Raw genomic sequence first — 25943 nt, forward strand, 5'->3', positions numbered from 1 at the left:
GTTCTTTAATGGGTATGACATCCGTCCCTGACAAATTACCACAATTACATGAAAATACTGATATTTCTTTTTCATGGACTTTGAGGAAACCGTAGGCAATAAGTAATTTGTCCTCTGAGTTACACATACTCATATTTAGGTAGGACCAGTTGATTTCTACTAAATCTAAGGCTATAAGCACTAAATATATATTATATATAAGCCAAACAGGTACTGTAACATTCCTTTTGTTAAAAATAAGAAAACCCTGATTAAAACAGTATCAAACTAGAGTACTGAATAGTATATTGAGGTGAACAAAAAAAATCAAATCACAATATAAACCACATCAAACAAAAAAATTGTTCTTGAACAATATATGGCTTTCAAAGCCAAGTGAAAAGTTACAGAAACTCTATAAACAAAATGTATAGCAGGTATTTTGGTTGCAATATCAATACAATATCTGCAAATTTGCATAAATGTTTTGTGTCACAATATATCAGTTATTTGCAAATATTATACAATCTGGAATGCTTTAACATGGGACACAACTGTGTACAAGAAACATATACACTAATAAGAAAACAAGACCAGTCATTTTATAAAATGTATCTTTTTGGGATGCATTAAGTTAGCAGTGCTATCAGGAATAAATATGTTAAACCAAAAGTTTTATTTCTTTCTGTTGTATGAAGTACCACGTTCAGCTGCTGTTTATTTATTTATTTTTCTTTGTCATCATTGCCATGATAGTCCCAGGGACATATGTCCACCATATTTGATTTTTGCATTGTTTTGTTGTGTTTACTGTCAGTGGCTTCAGTATCTTGTTCTGATTGTGAAGTAGAAAGGTTTTCCCAAGGACATACCTCGACTAATTTGCACTTGTCTATGCCATGTTGGTTTGAGGTACTTTTACCTTTGTTTACTGGAACAGCTAACATGTGGTCTCCGAGTGCTGAGCAAAGCTCTGCACTTTTGGATTTGTCCATTTTAACATTTGAGCTTTTTGGGTCCAATTCTTTTTCATGACCTTTATTTCGACCTTTATCTTTTTCAAGACCTTCGTCTTTTTTTGAAGATGTTGCAGAATTTTTTGCTGGCATTCCCAGTCCTCTTTTTTTTGAAGGAGATGTTGGAATGTCTCCAGATGGAGATGAAGGACTTAAACCGGAGCTGGTAGGTGAAGATTTACCTTTTTTTACATTTAATCCATCCTGGGATTCAAAATCCCATGGGCACACTTCGGCCCGAAGAGCTAAAGGTTGTGGCAAATTGTTATTAGAATTAATATGGCCATCTACAGGTGGTAGTATGCCTTCAATGATGGGAATATTCTTTCTGTGTTCTTTATCTTGTGAACTAGATGATATTTGTTTCATTAGTGCTTCTTGATCTGTTATTCCGCCATCACCAGGATGATGTTTTTTGTAACTTTCGTCTTTCAAGGCCTGTTCTTGGCTATCCCTTCTATTTAGGTCAGATTTTCCTGGGCTTTTCTGTTTCGACTGATGATGTCCTTGTTCTGTTGTCTTAGATCGACTGTGAGATTTGCTTTTAGAGCGGGATGTGTGATTCTTTTCAGAGTCCAAAGGAGCAATGGAGACATGCTTTTGTACTTTGTTTTCAGAAGGCACAGCAGTGGGTGTAAGATCATACATTTCCCAAGGGCATACTTCTTCTATATCAAATTTGTCCTTAAATCCTAGAGCACCTATTGCTTTATCAGCTTCCCCCAACGACAAACTCATTGCCTGTTGCTTCATTATGCCAGGCTTGTGACTTTTTTGGGTTTCCTCAATAGGGCTTGATGTTTTTGGTAGCTGCTGATCTATGTTCTCCTCTTTATCACCACAAGACATGCCTCTTTGGCCTTCCTTGTCATTAGAATCCATTTTTTTATATTTTTCAGAGTCTTCCAAGCTTTTTGTCTTTTCTCCTAATCCTAAATTTGTATCCTTAGAGTTTGCAATTGCACTAAGGGATTTTTGCAAGACAGATAAACTTGGATGCAAAGGTTTCTTATCTAGAGTGAGATTGTGGGCGCTTGCAGACTTGCAGACCAAGGGCACTGATTCAGCAGACACGGCTTCTAATTCTTCGGCCTCCCTGTGACTGAGTTTTTTCCCATTTACAGAATTCGGTATCGAATTTTCAGACACGTCAACCTTTTCTGTGGAAAGTCCATTGGGTTTGTCATCCTGCCCTCTTAAATGATCGTAGGTGCTATGAGACTTTTTCAGTGAAAATCCCCTGTGTTTTGTGGACTCTTCCTTTAATTTTGCATTATGAGCATGTGAATCCTGGTGATTTTTCTTGCTGCTGTTATTTTTAGGGCTACTGTGATCCCCACCTTCTTTGTCTTCTTTAGAACACTGACGACTAACGGATTCGGGGATCTCTGTTATCCTTCTCATAATTGATCGCCCCAAACCTTTCTTGGAGCACCTCTTTTTTTGAAGATGAGGGTTGTTTGCAATCATCTTTTTCCTTTTGTAGATCTCTAACTGAGTGTACAGTTTCTTTAGCTCATCCTAGAATTTAAAACACAAAAATTATATTACAATTTAAGAAATAATTAAACAAGTGTTTATTACATGTGGACCAATATACTTACAAATGTTTACATGAAATCTGAATTATTACACTAAACTGACTGAAATTCTGATTCTGCACAAATGTGGCAACCTGGTTTATGGATTCTTTTTACCCTTATGGACCTTCATCAATCTATTATTGTTCGGTAGTTTTACTTCTCACACTGGATGCTGGAGAGTATTACTCATTCTGCTGTATTCTCTATAACATAAGCCAGAGGTAGGCAAAGTCTGTAACATCAGCTGTGGTGAAACATCATGCATCAGCCTCTTGGAGTCATGTCTGTGGTTGTCAGAGTTTTGCATTGCCTAATGGGTTTTCTAGTTGCACCGCAGCTGGAGGGCCAGAGTTTACCTACTCCTGACATAAAGTAAATGTTATCAAGTATACTGAGCTCCACATAATGGTCCTGAAAGTTAGAAAGATTTGAAAAAGGTTTATGTAGACATGAAAAAAGGTTGACCGGGGATTAAACTCTCAACTGCAACTGAAAAATCGTTTTAGGATGGACTGTAGCCTTTAACTTGCACCCCAAGTTAAAATACTGCCCTAATACAGCCACACCACCATTTCCATGATGCCTATCCTCTTTTGCACAGTATTTACAAAAATATGGGTTTCTGGGCATTTTGTTACATGTACTATATTACATAAACATTTGTATAATGCTTTTTAAAATCTTCAATTCAAGTGCAGTTTAATGCTCATCCATTGTGTCAGCTAATCTTTATACATGCATTACTGCATACGGCATTCAGTGTATAGATAAGTATCAGTGTTGTTTAGTTGGTAAGTGCATTCATATGTGCACACATATCAGTAACAAGGAACATGACCACAAAACATGTGCTCTGAAACCAACATAAAGTGCATAGCTATTAATGATACAGCTTATCATTAATTGATTAGCCTTTGGAGCTTGATTGTGCTGATTGTGCTGGGTGATACAAAAGCACATTTTCTGCTCACATGAACATGTCTGACCCCAACACTGGCCCCATAGCCATTGCTGCTACATCGCCACTGGTCATCAGGTGTCTGTAATGAAAAACCACACTGACTTGTATCAAGACAACACCAGTGGGAAGTCAGTATACTGGCCCACAGGCTCTATGACCCAGTCTTCCAACATACAGGGCTCATTGTAACACATATAACATATAAGTACATATAAACAGTGCCATCAGGCAACGAAAGTAGGTTCACAATATGGTGAAGTCCAGACATCCCAACTCTCGTGGACGCTCTGGGACTCTCCCGCTATTCGATAGCTGCTCCCGGCCACCCGGGAGAGAGATACACTTTCTCCCGGAAAGGTTTACTCTGCGATCGAGCAGAGTAAACCTTTCAATGCGATATGATTTTTTTGGTTTTTTTCTGACATCGAAGCCGCCAGCCGTTGTCAGGCAGAAAAAAAAAACCAGCATAGGAATGCATAGCTAGATTCCTATTGGCTATTTCACTTTGCAATAGCCAATAGAAAATCCCACACACTTCTTGTAAGCCCCTTCTATTTCTTTAGAGGAGTTGCAGCAAGGTCAATAAGCTGCCTATCGTGCCACAAGGTTGTTGACTTGTAGCTGCACACATGTAGGGTTAGTGCTACATTTATATATGCGTAAATGGACCCTATTGGCTGCCGCTGCTGCTCAGAGTCCCCAATCTCAATATCAAAATTGTGTAGCCAGAGTTAGTTAGGTTGAAAAGACTATTGAGTTTAACCAATAGAAGGCAAACATGAATAAATAGAAAACCTCCATAAACAGAACCCTATGACAACAGTTGCCAACAGCTGATCCAGAGAAAGGCAAAAACACACCTATATAGCATGGTTCAATTTGTTCCAACAAGGGAAATACATTCCTTCCTTGTCCCCTGAGGCAATTGGATAATCCATGGATCAATAATCACTGGTGTGATTACCTATAACATGTTAATATTCAGTTATATTCTGCGCATTCAGCAATCCATCCACATCATTTTTAAAACAATTACCTGAGCTTGCTAGAACTAGTTCCTGAGGGAGTCTATTCCACATTTTCACATTACTGTGAGAAGGCTTTCTGTATGCAAAGGTTAAACCTTTTGACAGCAGCAGTGGGCGGGTGCGATAGCTAGTTTTCTATTGGCTATTGCAAAGTGAAATAGCCAATAGGAATCTAGCTATGCATTCCTATACTGGTTTTTTTTTTCTGACTGACAACGGCCGGCGGCTTCGATGTCAGAAAAAACCCCCAAAAATCATATCGCATTGAAAGGTTTACTCTTTCCCTTCAGATGCAAAGAGTGCCCCCTTGTCCTTTGCAGTAACCTTAAAGTGAATAAATTAGCACCAAGTTCACTATATGGACCATTTATGTATTTATACAAAGTGATCATGCCCCCCCTTTAGTACCCCTTATCAAGAGAGAACAAATTTAGTTCAGTTTATCTTGGACCTGAATAAAGTCAGTAATGCAGCGGAGGCTTATGTGTTGAATGACATTGGCCGATTCTGAATAACTGAAGGCTCTGGTCATTCTCGGCATGTGCCGGCCAATAACAGTGAGTGCTGTTCTCGTTTATCAATGCTAGCACAAACATTTACATGTGTACAGCATAAATAACTCTGAAATTGACGGCCTCGGACTCAGATTTTTTCTGAACTCAATGTAACATTACACAGCCAGATCCAGCTGTCTGAATGGCCACATAGATTTGTAGATGCTATTCACATCAGTATACGGCGTGTGAATGAACACCTGTGTGAATGAGCCTTTATAGGGCTACAATATGAGTTTAAAATAAAAAAGAACATATTTTTAAAACATGTTAACAACATATTTATATATATTTTAATCACCGTAAAGAAAAAACTTTCATATGTTATAGGAATGCTATTCTGAAAAATCTTTGACATGGTCTGTAGAAGGCTATAAGAAATTTGAAGGAAATTGATGTGACATGAACTGGACTCACCCGTATATCCTCAGGGTCCAGGCTATGCTCACTCCATGCCGAAGTGATACTGCTGTTCAGATAGGATCCAGATCTCCCCATGTCTAGCTCATCTTCATAGGCTTCTGCTGCTATGTCATCTCTTGGAATGTTATGGGAGTGTGAAAACTAAAATATTAATAAGAAAAAAAAGAAACGTAACATTAATGGTAATAATATTAGTAATAATAATAATAACAACAAGAACAATACTACTGCTACTACTACTACTAATGAATAAAAATAACATTATTGGCAATAATAACACTACTACTACTACTACTACTACTACTACCACCACTAATAATAATAATAATAACAATACTACTACTACTGCTAATAATAATAATAATAATATTAATAATAATAACAATACTATCCAGTAATTGTGCATTTTAATTTTCACATGTAACATTGGGACACTGTGAAGCTCAGCCCCAATCTATCCCGGACCCTCCCTCCCATACATAAGGATAGTATATTAAAATGATTCCCCTAAATTCAGCCTCTATGACCTGCTCACAACTCATGAGCCACTAGAGTTTTTAAAATTTAAAAAACAAACAGCTCAGCTCAGCTTTGCCTGTTATCCCCAGTCAGCAGTGACTCCACAGCCTACCTCACCCTGTGCTTGTCACCCAGACCACTTGCTCTGTTGTTCACATTAAACACTAGAATGCTGGAGAGTTGTTGAATCACTGCTGGGAGAGGGGAACAGGGTGAGCTGAGCTACATAGCCACTGCTGGAAGAGAGAAGCAGGGTGAGCTATTCCTGCTGAGGGTGGGGAGCAGAGTGAGTGGAGCTTCTGAGAACTTCTGTGCTACTGCTGAGAATGTGGAATATGAATTGATTAAGAGTATATGAAGCTACAGATGTTTAGGTTTGTTTTTTAATGTTACTGCTTGCTATCAGTGATGAGCAGGGGCTTGGTGTGAACCCAGTTTGCCTGTGTTGGCCCCAGCTCACTCAAAACTGTGACCAACATTCCCCCTCATGGCCCAACCAGTTCCCGCAGTTGCGGCATGGTAGTTCCCCGCTCCTTTGTAGCTGTGGGGCGGGGAATGAACCTACCACAACTCAGTGGGCCAGGTCGGGGTTTATTGGTCACCGTTTTATGCAGGCTTGGGCAAACTCAGGTGAACTGGGTTCAAGCAAGCCCCAGTTCACCACAACTTGCTATGACTAAATACATACATCCACAGGCACACATTGCTCAACTGGAGTTAATGATTGAGCAGTAAAATTGTTCTTCCTAAGGGTAGGTTTAACCCGTGCTGTGAAACTTCCCCTCTCTCTCTGCATTGACAACCACATTAAAATATATGAGACAGTTTGAAATAATTAGAGGCTGACCTCTTAATACTGACAGTTTTTAATCTGTTCTTATGTATATTAAAGGCACCAAGGAGACTGTGGTGTGTATTCCATAATCCCAAGCAGACAGGTTGCAGAATTACCTAATTACCGAAAAAGGGTGTGGGTTGGATAGGTGCATTACGGCAGAGTCTGGGTGACAAATGAAGTACGGAGAGGGTGGGTGATACTCCTAGATTGCCTCACAAGGCTTCCAGTTTTTTGGAGCGTTCTTTGAAGTAAGCATAAACAATTAGAGCTGCAACAGTTAATCGATTAAGTCGATTAAAATCGACGATTGAAAACGTTGGCAACGTTTTCAATACCAATATTAGTCATTACCTTAGGTATTAACAACAGCCCCACTGTAACAGTCACAGTCAGATGAGTGTGGACAAAAAATAGCATTAACATCCAGTCTGGCTGAAGTTTTGCTCCAAGTACAAACCTGCAATGAAGAAAATGAATAATTAGCACATCTATTTCAGAAGACAGTTTTTCTTTTCTAGTACTGATATCACCAGCAGTGATTGCACATGCATTACTTCTCAGAACCCCATTTCATAAATTAGCTAAAAATAGCGCAACATGTGATTTCTGATTTTCTATTATTAATATAAAAACATGATAATCATATCCACATAACTAAACTATATTCATTAACGGGATGGGGGAGGGATTGGAGGTCTACTTTGCGAGGAAAGGTTAGCAAAACTGTATTTAATTTAGTTTGTGAAAAGATGCCTAAAATGTAGCTTCATAAATATTTATAAGCAGATAAAAGGTTAAGATAAAGATTTAGCTTATGAATTATTCATCCTTAGGACTATGCAAGGGAATGTTTACATGAGCTGCGTATGACGTACAGAACATTGTACCGTTAGTTTACAAAGCCAGTTTTTACAATAAGAGCTATTAAAGAGAAACTCTAGGCCGGTTTTGTAGATGTAACAGCCAAACACATACACACTGACCCTCACAAACTTGTCTTCTTATTCTGTGGGGACATTGGATCTCGCAGACTTGTTCCTCACAGTTTCATCCAGTTTATAAGTATGAAACTGTACCTGTACCCCACTGACACCTTGGCTTTCTTTGCAGTTTCTCTAAAGGAAAGACTTACACTTCTAGGGCTCATTCACAGAACCTCCATACGTTAATCGCACAATTCTGTGGAATTAACACACGGTGCCGCACAAGGCAAAGCCCGTGCAATTACAGTGCGGGAGGTACGTTGCGTGCCATTCATTTGAATGGCACCACAAAATGCACCTCCCACCCGCAGTGCGATCAGCTGAGGGACAACACGTAAATACCGTGTGTTGCGTTGTGATTGAAAAAATAGTGCATGCACTGCACTGCAACACTGCATATGTACAAATAGAGGGTTTGTAAGTAGGGATGAGCTTAGTTTGGGACTGAACCCGGTCTGAACCTTAGCTCCTCAAACAAGGACCTGTCACGAGTACTTCCACCTAATCAGCTGTGGATCTGGCATTGCCCGCACTGCAGCTGCATGTAAACAAAGGGGCAGGATGTTTGTGCTGACTTCATTAACATTATATGGTCACATGGTCATGTTAGGTAAATGTAATTTACCAAATATAGGCATGTAGCCAAATAAGGTCAATAACATCAATGCATCCCGCCCCATTGTTTATATAAAGCTGCGGGTGGTGAATTCCCTGCCCACAGCAGACTGGCAGCATTGAAGGAGGTTCTCTTTGGAAAGTGTAGCTGCAGGGTGGGGAATGCCCCATTCACAACTTATTGGGCCAGGAGGTGGGATGTCATTCACAATATTGCATGGGCGAACTCGGGAGGACTTGGTTTGCACCAAGCCCCCGAACATTACTAATGGTAACAATTTTTTTCCACTGCGGCAAAATTGCCCACAGGTGCCCAAGGAATTTTGTTTTGCTTTCCTTTAGACCAAAACCAAAGCCAGAGCTGTCATAGGCGGAACTTGAACGACATTTTCCTTTTCCAACTAAGTTAAATATACAACTATATTTTACACTGCACTGTCACTAACTTTCCTACTATCACATTGAGAGCTTGCAATTTGAGACGAAGCCCACTGCAAGAAACACTGTTCTTCTATAAAAGATGGTGGTGACAGTGAAAGGGTAAAATCATCTGTAACAGTATTTATAGTAATAAAATATCAAAATATGCTAAAGAGCACTTAAAGTAATATTAAAAGTCAGAAGTCTGCCCGGTCCATTGTGATCTTGTTCTGGACAGGAAGTTAAGGGAAGCTGAGCTGAGAAACTTGGAAGCAGCTGTTCAGAAACTGTAAATATGGCTGTAAAGATTTGGGCAAAAATGTAAAGCAATGCTTTGCTGGGCCATGTATATTTGTTTGATGTCGATTTATTATTGAAAACAAGTTTGGGAGTTTAAAACTACTTTAACTAACTACTAAGGGGCATATTGATAAGCAGTGAATGTGACATTGAGTAAAGTATAAACCCAATTATTAAAGTCTGGTATAGACTTCAACTTATTAATGTAATTTCAAATAATACCTGATTATCCTGCCATAAAGATCTTTGTTCAGACACTTCCAGTTATAGGGTGACAACTCTCTGCTACTGTCTCCCAAATGTGCTCCTGCATTGTCACCCTCTCAAAGGGATTTCTGATGGAGACTACAAGTAGTCATTTAAATACACATTCAATACCCCATCAGCCAAGTCCTCACATCATAGACATTACAATCTGATTGTATAATCTTTGTACAATGAACTTTAGACTGACCCAAACTATATACTATGAGGACCTACCTAATCTAACCAATCAATTTGTATCCAATCAGGCAGGCCTTTGTACTACATAGTTGTTGACAGATCTAAACTAGCTTGTACAATCAGACTGTAACAGGTATGGTAAGTTTAGGAAACACAAACCCTCACATGATTGTATTCGTATTTCTCCAAAAGTAGTTACAAAACAGTATTTCTACAAAAACCCATCATTTTCAGTCACTTGCCTAATAGTGTGGAAAATAGCTGAGATAATCAGCTCATTGTGAACAGCAACAGCCATGTAGCGCGGCTCGTGGAATGCAGATGGGACAGTTCGTACCGCGTAACAGAGGTACACACCCCAAAGAAGAAATAAAAATTCACCTGGAGGATAAAAGAAAAACAAGAACATACAGTATATGATTATTCCAAGAACAACAGCAGAAACGTTAGCAAGTAACACCACTGTAGCAGAAACAAAAAGTCCCATAAATGGTTTGTACAATTAAAAGGGCCTCACATTTAGTTTACTCATTTGTATTGAGATTGTAGTCTATCATGGGAGTAAGCTTGGAGTGGTGGCTACTTTACAACACACACATGGGGAACAAAAGTAGCCCCCCTCCAGAAGGAAGGACAGTGTCAGCACCAATTCAGAGATGATTTGAGGATCTACAGCCGAGTGATACACAAATAAGATACATTTTTGTTAATAGTTAAGGTACTTGAATACATTTTTAAGATTTAACTCCTGAGTTTAGTGTCACTTTAAGCTATGGCTGGATGCTGGTTGGCTGAACCAGCCAATTATTTTTAATAACACAATTAGATTGTTAGGAGCATGTCAAATGCTCCTATGCCTGTCGCAACCAATCAGCTCCATCTGGTGGTTGCCTCTTTTTACTGCACCTACCCCAGTCTAGTCAGCTGTTGGCTGATTAGGCTAATCAGCCTGGCTACACGCCCCTCACAACCTTGTGATTGGTCAGTGGTGCTCTATTTAGGCATCACAATGCCAGGGCTCTGGGCTTGTGATAGTTCCGGTCTTGTCTTGTCTTGCTCTGTCTACTCAAGCCTGTATCCTGATCTTCAATTGTAGACCTGCCTTGATTTTGAAACCTTGTCTTGCCTTGGATCTCTAACCCTGTACATGTTTATCCAGTTCTTGTCTTGTATTTGTTTCCTGTTCCTGTTAAGTACCGGTGGGCGTGCTTGCCTTATGGGAACGGCGGCTTCTATAGGTGAAACAACTTCTCGCTCTTTGCTCTGACAGCGTGCGTCCACAGCTGGTCCTGACAGAGATCACCCGCAATGAAAATGCTAGCCTTGCCCCTCCTGCCATGGCATATTACTGCTTTCATCTCATTTTCTGTAACATAAAATATATAGAAAATATTCTTCTGTAACAGCTATTGCTAGATGGAAGGCTTGAGGGTCAGAGATCTCGCTGCTTTCCCCGAGTCCCCAAGAGATAAACATTTCCGTCATCTACCCAAAACTGAGATACTAATATTGAGTGCACTGACCTTTTTAGAGCAAAAAATATATAACATTTAGTTTAAGGAGAAAAAACTTGAAATAAATATTTTTCTTAATTATGCTGTTTTTCCAAGACATTGGTCTTCAGAAAATCCCAATCCACTGCAGTGTTTGTTCATTATGATCAGAGCACATTATCAAAGAACAAAGTGGTATTAAGCGTGTCTCAAACTTTAATGTGTTTGCTGAGATAATGGAAATTAATCAAGTGTCCTACTTTAAATAGAAAAGATTTGGGGAAATTGTAACTGCTGTAGCTGCTCATTTGCATGGTATTAACATATACATGCATTTTAAGATAAGTTAGTTTTAAATTACTTTGTAGCATTGCTTGTAATTGAATACTAATGTGTAAACTTCACACTGTGCGAACAGCTCTGAACAAAAACTAGCCGGATCAATGAACTTTTACTTGTTTCCTTACAGTATACTGTATACTTTGGCTGCCACAGATTGGCAGCTGTTAGCTGCGATATATACAGGCACAAGAGAGTTGAACATTTGGCAGCACCATCATCAACAACAAAGGAATCCCAATCATGCTGTTATTTACCAGGGATGCACCGATAACGGTATTTTGGTATCGAGTACGAGTACTGATATTTTTTTTCGGTACTTGCCAATACCGAATACTGAAAGTCCCATTCAGAAAGCCAGGCAGCGTGTAATGACTCGCTACCTGGCTTCCTGATTAGTCGGGCAGCGTGTAAAGACTCGCCACCCGACTTCCCGAGTAGCAGGGAAGCCGTCCCCATGCTCCTCGTCACTAGGTGACGAGAAAGCATGGAGCCGGCTTTCTGGACAATCAGGAAGCCGGGCAGCGTGTAATGATGCTCTGCCCAGTTTCCTGATACCGGAAGTATCGGGCTAAGCATCGGAGCATTTGGGTGAGTACGAGTACTCGCCCAAATACTTGGCATCGGCACCTATACTAGTATCGGTGCATCCCTATTATTTACACTGCTCAGCAAACTGACATCTTTCCATTCAGACTCCCGGATGCTCACAGAGAACCACTGTAGCTGCCGCAATACCTGACATCACCAGCAGATGTCAGTACAGGAAAAGTCAGCAATTACAGCTTCCGTTTATGTTGGACAGAACTTCATTAACTCCATATCATTAATTTACGTAGAAATTCAGAGAATGTCAAACTGTTGAAGTATATACAAACCCAATCACTAAAATCTCATAAAAGTTAAATCAGCCAAAAGGATCAAATTAATAAAACATTGAAAAATAAAATATTGCATTTGTTGCAATATTCAGCTTCAATCTAAAGATTTCGCCCCGAGTATTATGTTTCTGCACTAGATGTCCTCAAGCTAATGGTCAGCATTATTCACACCACTTCCTCCGAGCCCAGGTCATCCTGGGCCCGCCCCAGCTTGTGACTGGACAGTGAAAAGAGAAGCAGCACAGAGATGAGCTCATCTCTCTGTCATTTTTGTCTCTCCTCCTATCATCATGCTTCTTGTTAGCACATAAACTGATTGGCTACTTGTACTACTTCTTCCTCTGACACTCCAACCCGGTCAAATTCAGACACTTACACTGCTTGCATTTCCAAAAATACACTTAATTAAATATTAATGTTTACAGAGTTGCATTCATTTATATATTTTATATCTGCCTGAAGCTCAACTTTTACATTTAAAAGTAATTTTCAATATTTTTAAATCTGTAACTCTCATTAAAATAACACCTGGTGAGCCTGCCATGAATGTCCTGGTATAGGGAGACAGCACTCCGTCACATTGTCTAGTAGAACACAAGTATAGTGGCAATCTCATCTAATGGTTTTCATTAAGGAATAGATTATACTAAGCAACTTACCAACTGCCATCATGTAGTCCCATCGATCTATGAGACACATGTTAAATAGAAGGTGGTCAGAAGTTTCCCCCTTGACAATAATGGGGATGTCTCGGTCCATGTTCTGGAATACAGCAGACGTCCAGGCAACCAGGAACCACACCACTAATAACAGGATGACCGACAACATTCGCATGACCCTACAGCTGGTCATGTAAGGGATTCGCTGGGCAGTACGAGACAGGAACACCTTAAGAACTCTGCAGAAACATAGTATAGCAAAATGTTTAACATCCATATACCATCTTACAACTGCAGATCTTTATCAAAGCGCTAAAGTAAGCCTGTAGGCAATTTGTGGTCTAAAAAAATGTAAGTCAAGCTTGGCTTTTCTCCCTTTTCCCACCTGCCTAGCATCAAGTCTTATCCATAAGGCTGGGTTTGCACTGTTGTGGCGTGTGCGATTATGCCTTGTGTTGACGCACCTTGTGTTAAGGCAGCCCATTCATTTGAATTGACTGCCTAATGCACCAAAACGCACAAAAAAAGATGAATGTACGATTATTTTGGTACTGTTTGGTAACACATGGTAGTGGGATACTGTGCATTGTGTTGTGCTGCATCGCACTTCTGTTGAAGAGATGCTCTGGGGTACCATTAAGAATGAATGGCATCACATCGCACTGATGCCTAAAATACATGTTTATGCTTGTTGTGGCAACGTGCATGCCATCGCATATGTTACTGCAGCACAGCAGTGGGAACTAAGCCTAAGACCACTCACTATAAGTAAAGCACCAATAAGGGGATGAAGAAGAGCAGAGCACAGATCTCGCTATTTCATCAGAATCTCTATACGGTTTAATAATATGTATTTCAAAATACAAATATTGTACAATAAAAATCTAATATCAGATTCCTACCTAAAATATCTACCTAAGAAAGATCTTCTGTGCTATGTCCTGGCAGCGCGCACACAATCATAGGGAGACATTGGAGATCAGACACTATTGTTTCGGTAACAGAGCGGGTGTGTGAGATGAATGAGATTGAGTCCTTTGAGATGATGCTTTTTTGAGAGGAGAATAGAACTGAGCCGTAGCAGCTCACATGGCTCCAATGAGCTTATTTTTAGTCTTCTGCAGATTTTTCCACATTTCTGTAACTATCTCTAGGATCGCAGGGAAATAAATTCAACTTAGCTGCTGGCAAAGGAAAACCCTGGGGAGGGGTCCCATCCCTTTTGCTTCCTATTTCTGTTCTTAGCCTTTCTAACCACTTTGTTTGGTCCCTATTTTCCCTCTTTCTCCGCTCTTTTACCTTCTTTACACTTCTATTTCATTATCATGCACCCTTATAAAGGAATAAGTCTTCACTGAGACATTCTGGAACAATGTCCTTTTGACAGACGAGACCAAAGTGGAGCCATAATTGCCATAATGCACAGCACCATGTTTGGTGAAAACCAAAAACACAGCATATCAGCACAAACACCTCATACCAACTGTCAAGCACGGTGGTAGAGGAGGTGATGATTTGGGCCTGGTTTGCAACCACAGGACCTGGGCACCTTGCAGTCAATGAGTCCAACTCCTCTGTATACCAAAGTATAAGTAAGTAAACCCATTCCATGAAGCTCTCTACGCACTGTTGTTGTGCCAATCTGAAGGCCACATGAAGTTTGGAAGTCTGTAGCTATTGACTCTGCAGACCATTGGCGACTTCTGCGCACTGTGCACTTCAGCATGCGCTACCCCGCTCTGTCATTTTACGTGGCCTACCACCTCGTGGCTGAGTTGCTGTTGTTCCCAGTTGCTTCCACTTTGTTATAATACCAATAACAGTTGACCGTGGAATATTTAGTAGCAAGGAAATTTCATGGATGGATTTATTACACAGGTGGCAACCTGTCACGGTACCACGCTTGAATTCACTGAGCTCCTGAGAACGACCCATTCTTATTGCTATTTTACTTTCAGCTACTGAGGCATTATTACACCAGTATGACACATTGTGCTGATTTCCCAGAAGTAACTTGCAATGGGATATTGATTTACTTCATTCCCACTCACACAGACTATATATAGATATATTTTTATCATTTTGCTGGAACATCTTATGATTACATTTAATAGACCAAAGTCTCACCAGCTGCCTAAACATATCTCTGTTTTGAAGATATGTAAAGCATAGAATCTGCGGTGTTAAGACATCAATATCTATTTTAACAGGCCTGTCCAATGTTATTTGGCATTAGAGAATAATTACATTTACATCCTCTTCATCGGTTCAGTCATGTCTGTAGTTCAAAGGTTTTCTAGACCAAGTTCTTGCTTCAATAAAGATTGATAAATGAAGCAGATCCATGCAAAAAATGTTTCACATGGGATCGCTTCTAAAAATTAGCATGATTCATCTTTGCCATGCAAATGTATTTTCACGCACTGGTGAATGCAAAAGAAGTCATAACGCATTCAACTTACCATTAACATTGGATTACTACTCATGTTGGCATAAATTGAATAGGAAGAGACGGCGTGTTCTCTGATGACCATAGTGCTGATTGCATAACAGACTTTAGTGTTTTTGACAATAATGTTATTTAAAGCTGAATTCCAGGAACATATAAAATACACAAATGAAGGCAGCTCTGTAATAATTAATACATCACTATAGGGCTGATTATAAACTATTCATACAGCTCCTTGCTGTGCAAATGAGATTCACAGTGCTGTATGGCCACTAGATAGAGCCGAGAAGCATAGGAATTTCTATGCTCATTTGCTCCATCTAGTGGCCAAATAGTGCTGTATATCTAATTCGCACAGCAAGGAGATGTGCGAATGTTTTATAAAGCAGCCCTATATTGATGTTTTAATTATTACAGCGCTGCCAGTGTGTCCATGTACCTTTAAGGAGGGGCAGGCTTCCTTCAGGCATTCCTGCATTTAATGTATCTACTGCTTAAATATGCTCCAAAATGGAGACTCTAAAAAATTGGAGTAAGGCCCACACTACACACAGGGGCCTTGACGAGGCAATGTGGCTTCCACATATTTTGCAAAACTTGTGCAACTAAAACCTTTGTTTTTAACACATACTGTTAGACAGGGCAATTTGCTTTGTTGCAGGCTAGCTGGTAAGTGTGCTGGCAAACTTCTGTGTTTTGTATTGTTTTATAAATCAGTCAACAAATGTATTTGTCTAACTGCATGAAGTCTAGGTACCTAAAATTAATTTGGTATCAGGCTCTTGCAGCCTACTCTCCATTCTGTGCAACACCGCTCTCCATCCTGATCTGTCACAGAAGGCTGAGGCAGGGCGGCGCGGAAGGAGAGCTCAGCCTCCTGTGATATCGCCGCTCAACGGGGCTCTCCACTCGGCCTCCTGACAGTTTCTCTCCTCCCCGCTGGACGCTGCACTGTGTCAGAGGGGACACAGAGGAGCGCACATCGAGGAGGAGAGAAATCACGGATGCACCGCAATTTCGTCATTGGTACTTTCTACATTTTTATTTTATTATTCCATACAGTAAGAACAAAAGGTGTATACCTGTACAGCTTCAGTGTTACAGTTCCATAGACTGTAGCATAGCCGAGCAGTCGAACCCATCTGAGCAACATACATCGGAATATGCTTGGTTCAAAGTATAAGATCACAACCTGTTTAAGACAAAAGACACATATCAATCAAGAGAAAACTTTATCATACCCTTATATTTCTATTTTCTTTATTGGAATATATAAAATACAATATATATTTTGTATATACACAAAGGACCGAGACAGTAAAGGAGGGTAAATACAGTTTCTTTTGTTAAAGCTGCTGTGTAGTAATGCATAGCATTACGCAAATATCACTCATTGTTTTGATCATTCTAAAATATAAAAGGCAAGATTTATTTATTTCAGGTATTTATTTTATTGACAATATACGCAGCGCTTTACATAGTTGCACATTCACATCAGTCCCGCCCTCAATGAGCTTACAATCTAATGTCCCTATCTCACATGCATACATACAGGGCCAATTTCGATAGTAGCCAACTAACCTACCAGCACATCTTTGGACTGTTGGAGAAAACCAATGCAAGCGCAGCATGCTTGCTCCTTGCATGGCCGGTATTTGAACCGAGGACCCTCAGTGCTGCAAGGCAGAAGCGTTTTTCCAAGAACATACTTCATGTGACTCTAGAAACATCAGGTATTCATGTGAGGACACCTCTCAAACAAATGCCATTGTTAAGTTAAATGGTGTTTACACAAAACTAGTTTCTGCTGTCCTTTAACACACTGGAAATAAGTGGCCAGTCTAAACTGTTTGCCAATAAAGTACATGGGTGTGGTTGTCTCCATTGTAGGGGTGCTTGTGTAAACACTGGACCCAAGCTTGCATTATTTTTTTACATACCGTATATACTCGAGTATAAGCCGAGATTTTCAGCCCATTTTTTTGGGTGAAAAGTGCCCCCCTCGGCTTATACTCGAGTCAGCGCCAGGTGTCATCTTACTTACCTCGCCGAGCGTCATGTAAAAAGAGATGCACCCTTTATAGAAGCTGATGTAGTAGAGGAGGCATAAGAGCTACGCCCACGTTGGGCTTGGCTACCAAACTTTCTAAATAAATAAGTGTGCAGCACAAGCTAAAGAAGGACGTCTTCAAAGGAGGGCTTCACTTCACCATGGGACAACACTAAAGAGAGAGAGAACATGCAAGAACAATAAACAATTTTCCTGAAATTGTGTAATGCCAGAAGTCTTGTTCAATTAGGAATTAGCAGAAGCTAACTTTGTATACAGCAGAAAAGGGTTGGATTTTGACAGTGGCCGGTGGCTGCTGTCAGAATACAAAGAAGAAAAATAGCAGGGGAAGCATTAGCTCCTCTGATATCTGCTGAAGTCCCTGCTATCTGTTGTTGTTTTTTTATACTTTTAACAGCAGCCCCCCGGCCACTGTCAGAATGATAAGGGCAATCAATAGCTAGACTGCTATTGGCTTTTTCAAATTGTAATAGTCAATAGCAGGCTGGCTATTGCACCCACCCACTGCCTGCTGTCAATCAGCAGAGGAGCTGACCTGAAGGAGAAAGTTCTCCTTAGTTGATCAGTTGATTGAGGTATGCTGGCCAGACAGCGGCACCCACTGTGCAAATGTCGGCTAATTCCTCAAGAACCTCACTTTAACCGATAACCGATAAAAGCAATGAGGCAAGCTTATGGCTCGTGTGCCAGCAGAGAGGGCCCCGCGTGCCAGCTGTGGCAAGCATGCCATAGGTTCGCCATCACTGAGGTAGGGTAAGTACAGGATTCTTATTGTGCATGCTATTGGTTGAACTAGATACACTTGTGTCTTTTTTCAATCTGACTATGTAACTATGCTATAAACTATGCTAACCTGTTATATTACCCTCCATGGGCAAAGTACAGTTCACTTTACACTTGGAATAATATGTACAATTGCTTGTTTGTGCACATATTTAATCCTTTATTTTAGTTGTCATTGCCTTATGGTGACTGATCACTGAATAACTGTTTCAGCAATGTCCATCTGCACCTGTGTTTAATTGATATTAAACCAGGCATTTCATTATTCACTAATGGCCTTCTTGCTATAAAATGTAAAAACAGCTCACGGTGGAACTTTGCAAGAAAAAGTAGTTACAAAAGCATTATCTCACAAGGCAGATTAACTAAAATGTTAAACACATAGGATTCTGCAAGCAAGGAGAGGACTGACAAAGAAATCTAAGAAATAAATGATGAGGGGAGTATCTCTCCCCCCTGAAACATTGCCATATGGTTGGTTCAAGCAAAGTGTACTCTTCTGTAGTGTTGCCAAGCAAAGGAAGGGTATCCTTTGAAACGTAAATCAATTACAAAAGCCACTCAAGACATGATAATGGTATGTGTGCAACTATTTTTCCAGCCTCTAATGATTTGTAGAAGAAAGAACTGGGTTAGTTAAAATGATTCTGGTGTGAGATATAAAAGAAAAATGAAAAACAAGCAACCTAAAACGAACAGTACTTTCCAGTTCTACTTCAAGTGAATCAAATCTCCATTCTCTTGCATAGGTAGAAAGTCTGACAGAATCTTCAGTATTCAACACTTCCAATTGTATCAGATGTCTGCGTCCCCCATCATGTCATTAGTGTGTCCCTGAATCTGCAGGGACACATTAGTGACATAGAAGGCCACCAGTGGAACTACAGCATGCATCAGGGGAAGCAATGAGCTGCCACAAATGGAAGTGTTGGATGCTGAAGGTTCTAGCAGACCTTATAGCTCTGCAACAGAATAGAGAAGATGTCATTCAATGGGGCAGTAGCACTTTTCTTTCACAAGAGTATCTCTTTTTTGCCAACCCTAAGGTGCTTTAACAAAAACATATCACATACACGCAAGGTCCCTTGTATTAATTCTTAAAGTGACACTAAGCTCAGAAGTTAAATCTTAAAAATAAATTCAAGTACCTTAACTATTAAAGGAGAACTATGGGGTCAGTGTTTTTCCCCATAGTTCTCCTTAGGGTAACAGGAGGACACAAACTAGCGTCCTCCCGTTACCATAAGCTCAGTATACCGTGAGCTACAGCTGAGACGCCGCAGCCGGAGCGGATTCCGACCTGGACGTCGGGATCCGCCCAGCTGCATGAGTGACAGCTGGCTCTGCCTATCTACCCGCCCCCTCCCCCGTCCGTTCTGCCAGTCAGCGCTGGCAGATCGGAGCGTGGAGAGGGGAATCCAGCCCCTCCCCCTGTCACGGCAGAGAGCCGTGACAGGATCGAGAGGTGAGCGAACCCGTTATGTATTCGCTCACCTCCCGATCTACTGAGCCGACCTGTGACAGTCTCATTGTCACAGGTCGGCTAGAACTATGAGGTGAGTGGAAATCACTCATCTCATAGTTCTCCTTTAACAAACTTATTTGTGTATCACTCAGCTGCAGATCCTCAAATTATCTCTGAATTGGTGCTGACACTGTCCTTCCTTCTGGAGGGTGGCTACTTTTGTTCCCCATGGTCCCTGTGTGTGTTGTAAAGTAACCACCGCTCCAAGCTTGCTCCCATGATAGACTATAATTTCATACTAATCTGTATTGAGATTGTGGTCCATCATGTAAGTGAGCTTGGAGCTGTGGCTACTTTACAACACACACAGGGACCATGGGGAACAAAAGTAGCCCCCCTCCAGAAGAAAGGACAGTGTCAGTATGAGTTCAGAGATGATTCAAAGAATTTACATCTGAGTGGTGCACAAATAAGCTAGTATTCCAGCTCTATCCAAAATTAAAACAATTAAAATGTTTTGGTTGGAACTGGACTTTAAACTAAACTTGCTGTAGACGGCCTCTTTTTGGCCTTGCATAGGAAAGGAGTATTACGTCAATGGGTGCACCAGGCCTAAATAGAATTCTGTTTTAAAAATAAATAATAAATATGTAAATAAAAATGTGGTATTTGGTGTATTCGCACTATGTGGCGTGCTGACAGTTTGCATTAACATCAATTAATAAAACTGTAAATGAATTTGGACATATCTGCAGCTCTGGTACTTTTACTTTAGGTTTTTTTAACACATCAGCTGTGCTCCAGACATTCGCTAGACAAGTTTCTATATTGGACATTCTGCCGTAGGGTTGCAGTCATGATCTTCATTAGAACTGTCTACAAGGCTGCTTCAGGCCTCACACAGAGTGAGTGCATTTTTGCAAATCCCTGCGCAGAAGTTCCACATGTTACCAGATGCCCAGCTGTGCTTATGGTACAACAGCAAGAAACGTGAATGGTTTTAAAGTGGGTATACATTAATCCAAGTGTCTTATCATTTCACCTATATTTAAAAACCTGCCTGGTCTCTTTTTACATGCACACACTGCAATTTCTTTGGGTAACCGGGCTGATCCTGAATCCTTCAGAACATTTTGAAGGTAGTGTGAAAATCTCTGAAACCTAGTTTAAGGTCTTTTTCCTAAAAAATGTATTGATTGTTTGTAAACCCCTACATATCACTTATATGGACTTGAACTAAAAAATTTAAGATTTTTTAAGTTATAGAAAGCATCTAGAAATGTTACTTGTGCATAACCACTTTCCTGAAAAATCTACCCTTTGTCTTGAATCCCTCCTGAAACATAGCACTGCCCTCCCTGACATGTGATGCAGGTAGGAGTTTTCAGATACACACACAGGGCCACAAGGGCATAGTGGGCATTTGCCCAGGGTCCAGTGTCATATTTACGGCCCACATAAAAAGGGGAAATGTTTCCTTATATTTCTCGCGATCGCACACAGCTTTTCATTTGCGGCCTCTGCCTTCCGTTAGCCTGGCCCAGCCACAGTGCAGCGCAGAGTGATCTCCTCTTGAGCTCTGACATCAGAGCAAGCAGGAGCCGAGCCAAGGAGAAGATAACGGAGGGATGGAGGAGATGGCGCGCATGTTCTGATTCAGGACTTCAGAAGCCTGTCTGGCTGTAAGCTGTGTGTGGCACTTACAGACTGAAGGCAATTACTTTCTCCACTTGCAGTGCATTCTAATGATTGTATATGACTGAGGAATAATTTATTTTATATGACAATACAAGTTAATATTCCTTACATTGCTCACTAGTTATGCTCAGTAGGTATTTAATTTGTAAATCTATAAATCTAACAAACTGTCTACAAAAAAAATGTTAATGTTGTTTTCTATTTGAAACCTCATAATTCTTTATGTTGTTTGTTTACCTACGCATCTTTCACTTATTTACTGCTACCAATATTACCTTAGGGAGTCAGTCTAAAGGTAGCCATACACTGTGCGAAATTTGCACAGAGTCAACTGTCAGCTGATCGAAGAAGCCGGTTGGAAAATCTTCGCATAAACAGAGCCGGCAGCCAATGAGCTGCCAGCACTATTCGGGTATTACAAATGAAACAGCGTGGTTTCCTCGATCAAGGCGCTCGTAGAGTTAATGGAAGAATCTGCTCTATTTTTTTTTATTCAGCCCGCAGGTTGAACGAAAAAAACAGAGCAGTGTATGGCCAGCTTTATTTATGTTATATTATATTGTTCATGTTGTGTGACCTATTCAGTGGGCGGTAAGAGAGATGGAGGGAGGAGGAATGGGGGCCCACTCTTATATTTTTTGCCCAGGGCCCACCAGAGCCTTTAATCGGCATTGCACACACAGGTAACCTCAGGTAAATAAATAAATGCCATTGTTAAGTTAAACAGTGTTGATGCAAAGCTAGCTTCTCACGATGGACACAATTGGATTTCATTGAGATTTCATATTTTGGGGTCAGTTTTTTGACAGTGGTTATAGCTGCCCTCAATTGTTTTGAGTGGGCTTTGTGTACGTATCACACTCAAGCTGATCAACAATAGCCTGACCTTTTGGCATAACTGACCTTGGATAGCATTCATGGTACTTTGCTACCATCTAGAGATACAACCGCTACAAAATCCTGATGCAGTAGATAAGGTAAGGGCTACGCCCACATCCTACCAATAAAAGGTCACAAAGAACTGGAATGGTTGGGACTTCACTGGAGGGAAACCAAAGGAACTCACTTGACCGGGGAACCAGAAGGATGACACTAAAAGACACTCTTCAAAAGAGAAAGAGAAACTGCAACCAGAAGCATCCGCAGCTCCTGCCTGTATTGAGGAGCTACATTCTTTGACAGTAATATCGTCTTATACTGGACACCTCTCCCGAAGTCTTTCTTCCATCTTTACACACAGGACTCTAGCAGGTTCATTTTCCCTCGAGCTCTTTGAACTGCAACATATGTGAGTACATTCTCTGATACATTGTTTCTTTTGAAAAGTACTTCAATCATCCAGAAACCTGCATAGATGGTCCTTTACCACACAGGTGGTTTTTAGGCAACAATTGTTATAATCATGCAGGATATATCCAGTGGAATGTTTTGAGTGTTTTTAAATGTCTCTGGTACATGAGTTTATTGTATATGTCTTTTTCTACTATTAAATATTGTATCAATAATTTTGATTTACCTGTTTTGAACCAATCTTTGTAGAAGGGATTTCTAATTTTTGGGGGAACGTTTTTGTGACTAAGTGACTTTTTATTGTATTCTATTGCATAGAAACCATTGCATGTGGTAGAGAAGGATAGATTAGCGTATGCATGTGTCCTGCATATGCAATTGTGGCAGTCTGTATGTTCTGTATTGTTTTTACCTATAACTAAGTCGTTTGTGTGCGTAGCATTGCTATATAGTAAAAGTGTGCTAATACTGCTACTACTACTGGCTCAGTTTTCTTGGCTTTACTAAAGAATCAGAAAAATAGCTGTAAAAGCAAAACAGGTCACTGTTCCTGAAGAGGAAGTTGTTTGTGGTTGAGGACCTGCATTGAGTGCCCATGCCTGCTTCTGCTTCATTCATTCTGCAGATCTGTACTTCCTACACCTCTCCTGCTGCTTCTTGACCATTACCCCACCAGTCGTTAGCGAGGCAGCACTGACATGAGGAAGCAAGCTCTGCTCCTCTAGCACAATGACGGCCACCATGCAAACCCAATGTGCAGAACAAGGCATGGTAAGTCGGTCATGGGGAAAAGATCAGCTGCAAAGAACCCACAGGCAATACTAGTGAGCTGTCTTTTATTTCCCTGAGTTACTTTTTTGGGCACCTCTTAATGGTTCCAAGTATCTAAATGAGATTCTCCCTAAATTGTCCAAACACAGAGGATATAAAAAGGTTTAGGTGGAATTGTTTGGTGTTTGCTAAAGGCAGCCTCTGGTCACTTTTCAGGTGAGCCTATGGGAACATGTGATCTAAATATAGCCCTATGTTTTTTGATATATGTTATGATGAAGGAAATAGGATGCCAATGGAAATAAAGATGGAGATATGGCATGGCAATGAAAAACAGGAAGAAAAAGGTGTGCTCTCTACAGGGAGACATCATCTACAAAATCCCAAATTGTTAAAACTCTAGTGAGTAACTAAAATGTTTATCCTTCACCCAAAACTGAATCATCAGCATTGGGAGAACTTTTCATTCAACAATCTGTCATAATTGTGCCCTCAAATTACCATTACTGCAGTTTCAATCATACAACTGTGCACTTAAAGTTTTAGTTTGAACATTAAAAACATAAATGCCCTTCCATCTATAAGGGGTTATTTGTACATTTCCTGTGCTTAATAACTCCTACTCAATTTTTTAAAGCATAGCCCACAAGACAATATGTCTAGTCCTATAGCTTACATCCACTGGAATTCGAATGTGGAATGACAAGACGTAACACAATAGCTGATAATAATCTTTCTTATCTGAAACTCTTGGGCTGTACTGAACGGAAGTGTTATGATCACAAGAAACAGAAATAGATCCTGTCTTTGCACATTAATGTAATGCAAGCTCTATATAATATCATTTTTTTGAATTGTCAGACCAGTTACAAACAACAATGTGGTCTCTTCTTTAGTCTTGTTCACGACAGCAATAATTGGTTGCATGGTTTTATTAAAGTTAAACTCCAGGCAGATAAAAAGACACATTTTTGCAGTTCACTATTACATCAGTAAATGTGTAATTTTAAATGCAATTTGCTTGGTATCAGCTAGGGACGCACCGATACCGTTTTTTCCGTATCGAGTACAAGTACCGATATTTATCTTTTGGTACTCGCAGATACAGAGTACACTATACTGGTAATTCCCTAGCAATCAGGAAGCCGAGCATCGGGTAATGACTTCCTGATCGGCCGGGAAGCTAGCTCCATGTTCCCTCGCAGCACTGTCGATCAGAGAAAACTTCCCACTGACCAGAAGTTCTGGTATCAGGGGTAAGTATAGAAGCATTTAGGAGAGTACGAGTATCTTGGTATCGGTGCATGCCTAGTATCAGCCTCTTGCAAACCCCTGTACTCGGACTGGGAGAGGGACAACCAGTACAAGGAGCAAATCTGTTGTGCTAGTGTTCATGTGCTAACACGGGACATGTTGAGAGGAGGAGAAAAAAGAGTGATAGGGAGGTGAGCTCATAAATCATCTGCCTCTCCTTTTACTGTTCAATGACTATGGTAAGGACAAGACCTGTGTGTTTTACTTAACTGCAGCAGATAAAAATCAGGTCTACTCCCTGCTGGACATGGTTGTGCTAAATAATGTCATCCAACTGAGTAAGCGTAGACATCATATGAAATTAGAACTTCCTGAGCATTCCTGTAGCAGGGGGTGGTGAGGGGTGTGGGTCAGTGAATATACCTTTTGCGGAAGGGCGGGGGGGGCAGATACTGTCACTTTGCCCTGAATGAGCATGTGACAGTTTCTCTTGAAGCTGCCCCAACTAAGTGGCTCTTCAATTCGTCCTGGCATTTATCAAGGATATCTAACATCTTAACTGGCTACATTTCTGTAACTACTGGTACTGAACCCAAGCCTACAAAACTGAGGAACATTTGTTCCCTGGTTCTGAGCGCCACCCCCTGTAGTTCTCATAGGTTATGTGGCACATTACAGAGTTATATAAAAATAAACCTCAGTCTCCTACAAAGTCATGCTGAATCTGGCAGCAATTGCCTGGATAAAACTCAGATTAAAAGTTAACTGGGTAGAATTTCTAACTATTGCATATCCTGTCCAAAACAACATCAGAAATTCGCTGCATTTTCTGCCTAGAGTTGCTTGTCAAAGTTTCTGTCTGAATTTCTTAAATATACTATGAAACATTTAACACCTGACAGCTGTCCGAAAAATCTGACAATCTGACTGTCTTATCCTTTCATGTGTCACGATGACAAATGTTCTGGGTCAAATCTGCGGCTCTGTTAGATGGACCTGCTGCTATGGCCTTTGATTCTGAATCTCATCACACTGTGACTTCCGTTCTCTGTATGCATCATGTCACTGCGCTGAAGGAGGTATTTGTTTACCTTGTATGTGAAATCTGCATTCTTCACTTTGTTTAA

General features: G+C 40.5%; 1 protein-coding gene across 1 annotated transcript in view; it reads right to left on the reverse strand.

Annotated features, from left to right (window-relative positions):
• Window positions 1-704: 704 nt before the first annotated feature.
• GPR158 (G protein-coupled receptor 158) overlaps window positions 705-25943 on the reverse strand; it is a 147851-nt gene continuing 122612 nt past the window's right edge. Inside the window, exons 6-11 of the mRNA XM_018557950.1 lie at window positions 16567-16676; window positions 13036-13274; window positions 9906-10044; window positions 7253-7358; window positions 5539-5685; window positions 705-2516 (exon numbers count right to left, since the gene is read on the reverse strand). Of these exons, the coding sequence (XP_018413452.1) occupies window positions 705-2516; window positions 5539-5685; window positions 7253-7358; window positions 9906-10044; window positions 13036-13274; window positions 16567-16676 (2553 nt within the window). The remainder of the gene's footprint in view (window positions 2517-5538; window positions 5686-7252; window positions 7359-9905; window positions 10045-13035; window positions 13275-16566; window positions 16677-25943) is intronic.

This window comes from Nanorana parkeri, unplaced genomic scaffold, assembly GCF_000935625.1.
Source record: "Nanorana parkeri isolate BGI_ZX_2015 unplaced genomic scaffold, ASM93562v1 scaffold313, whole genome shotgun sequence".
Taxonomy (NCBI): Eukaryota; Metazoa; Chordata; class Amphibia; order Anura; family Dicroglossidae; genus Nanorana; species Nanorana parkeri.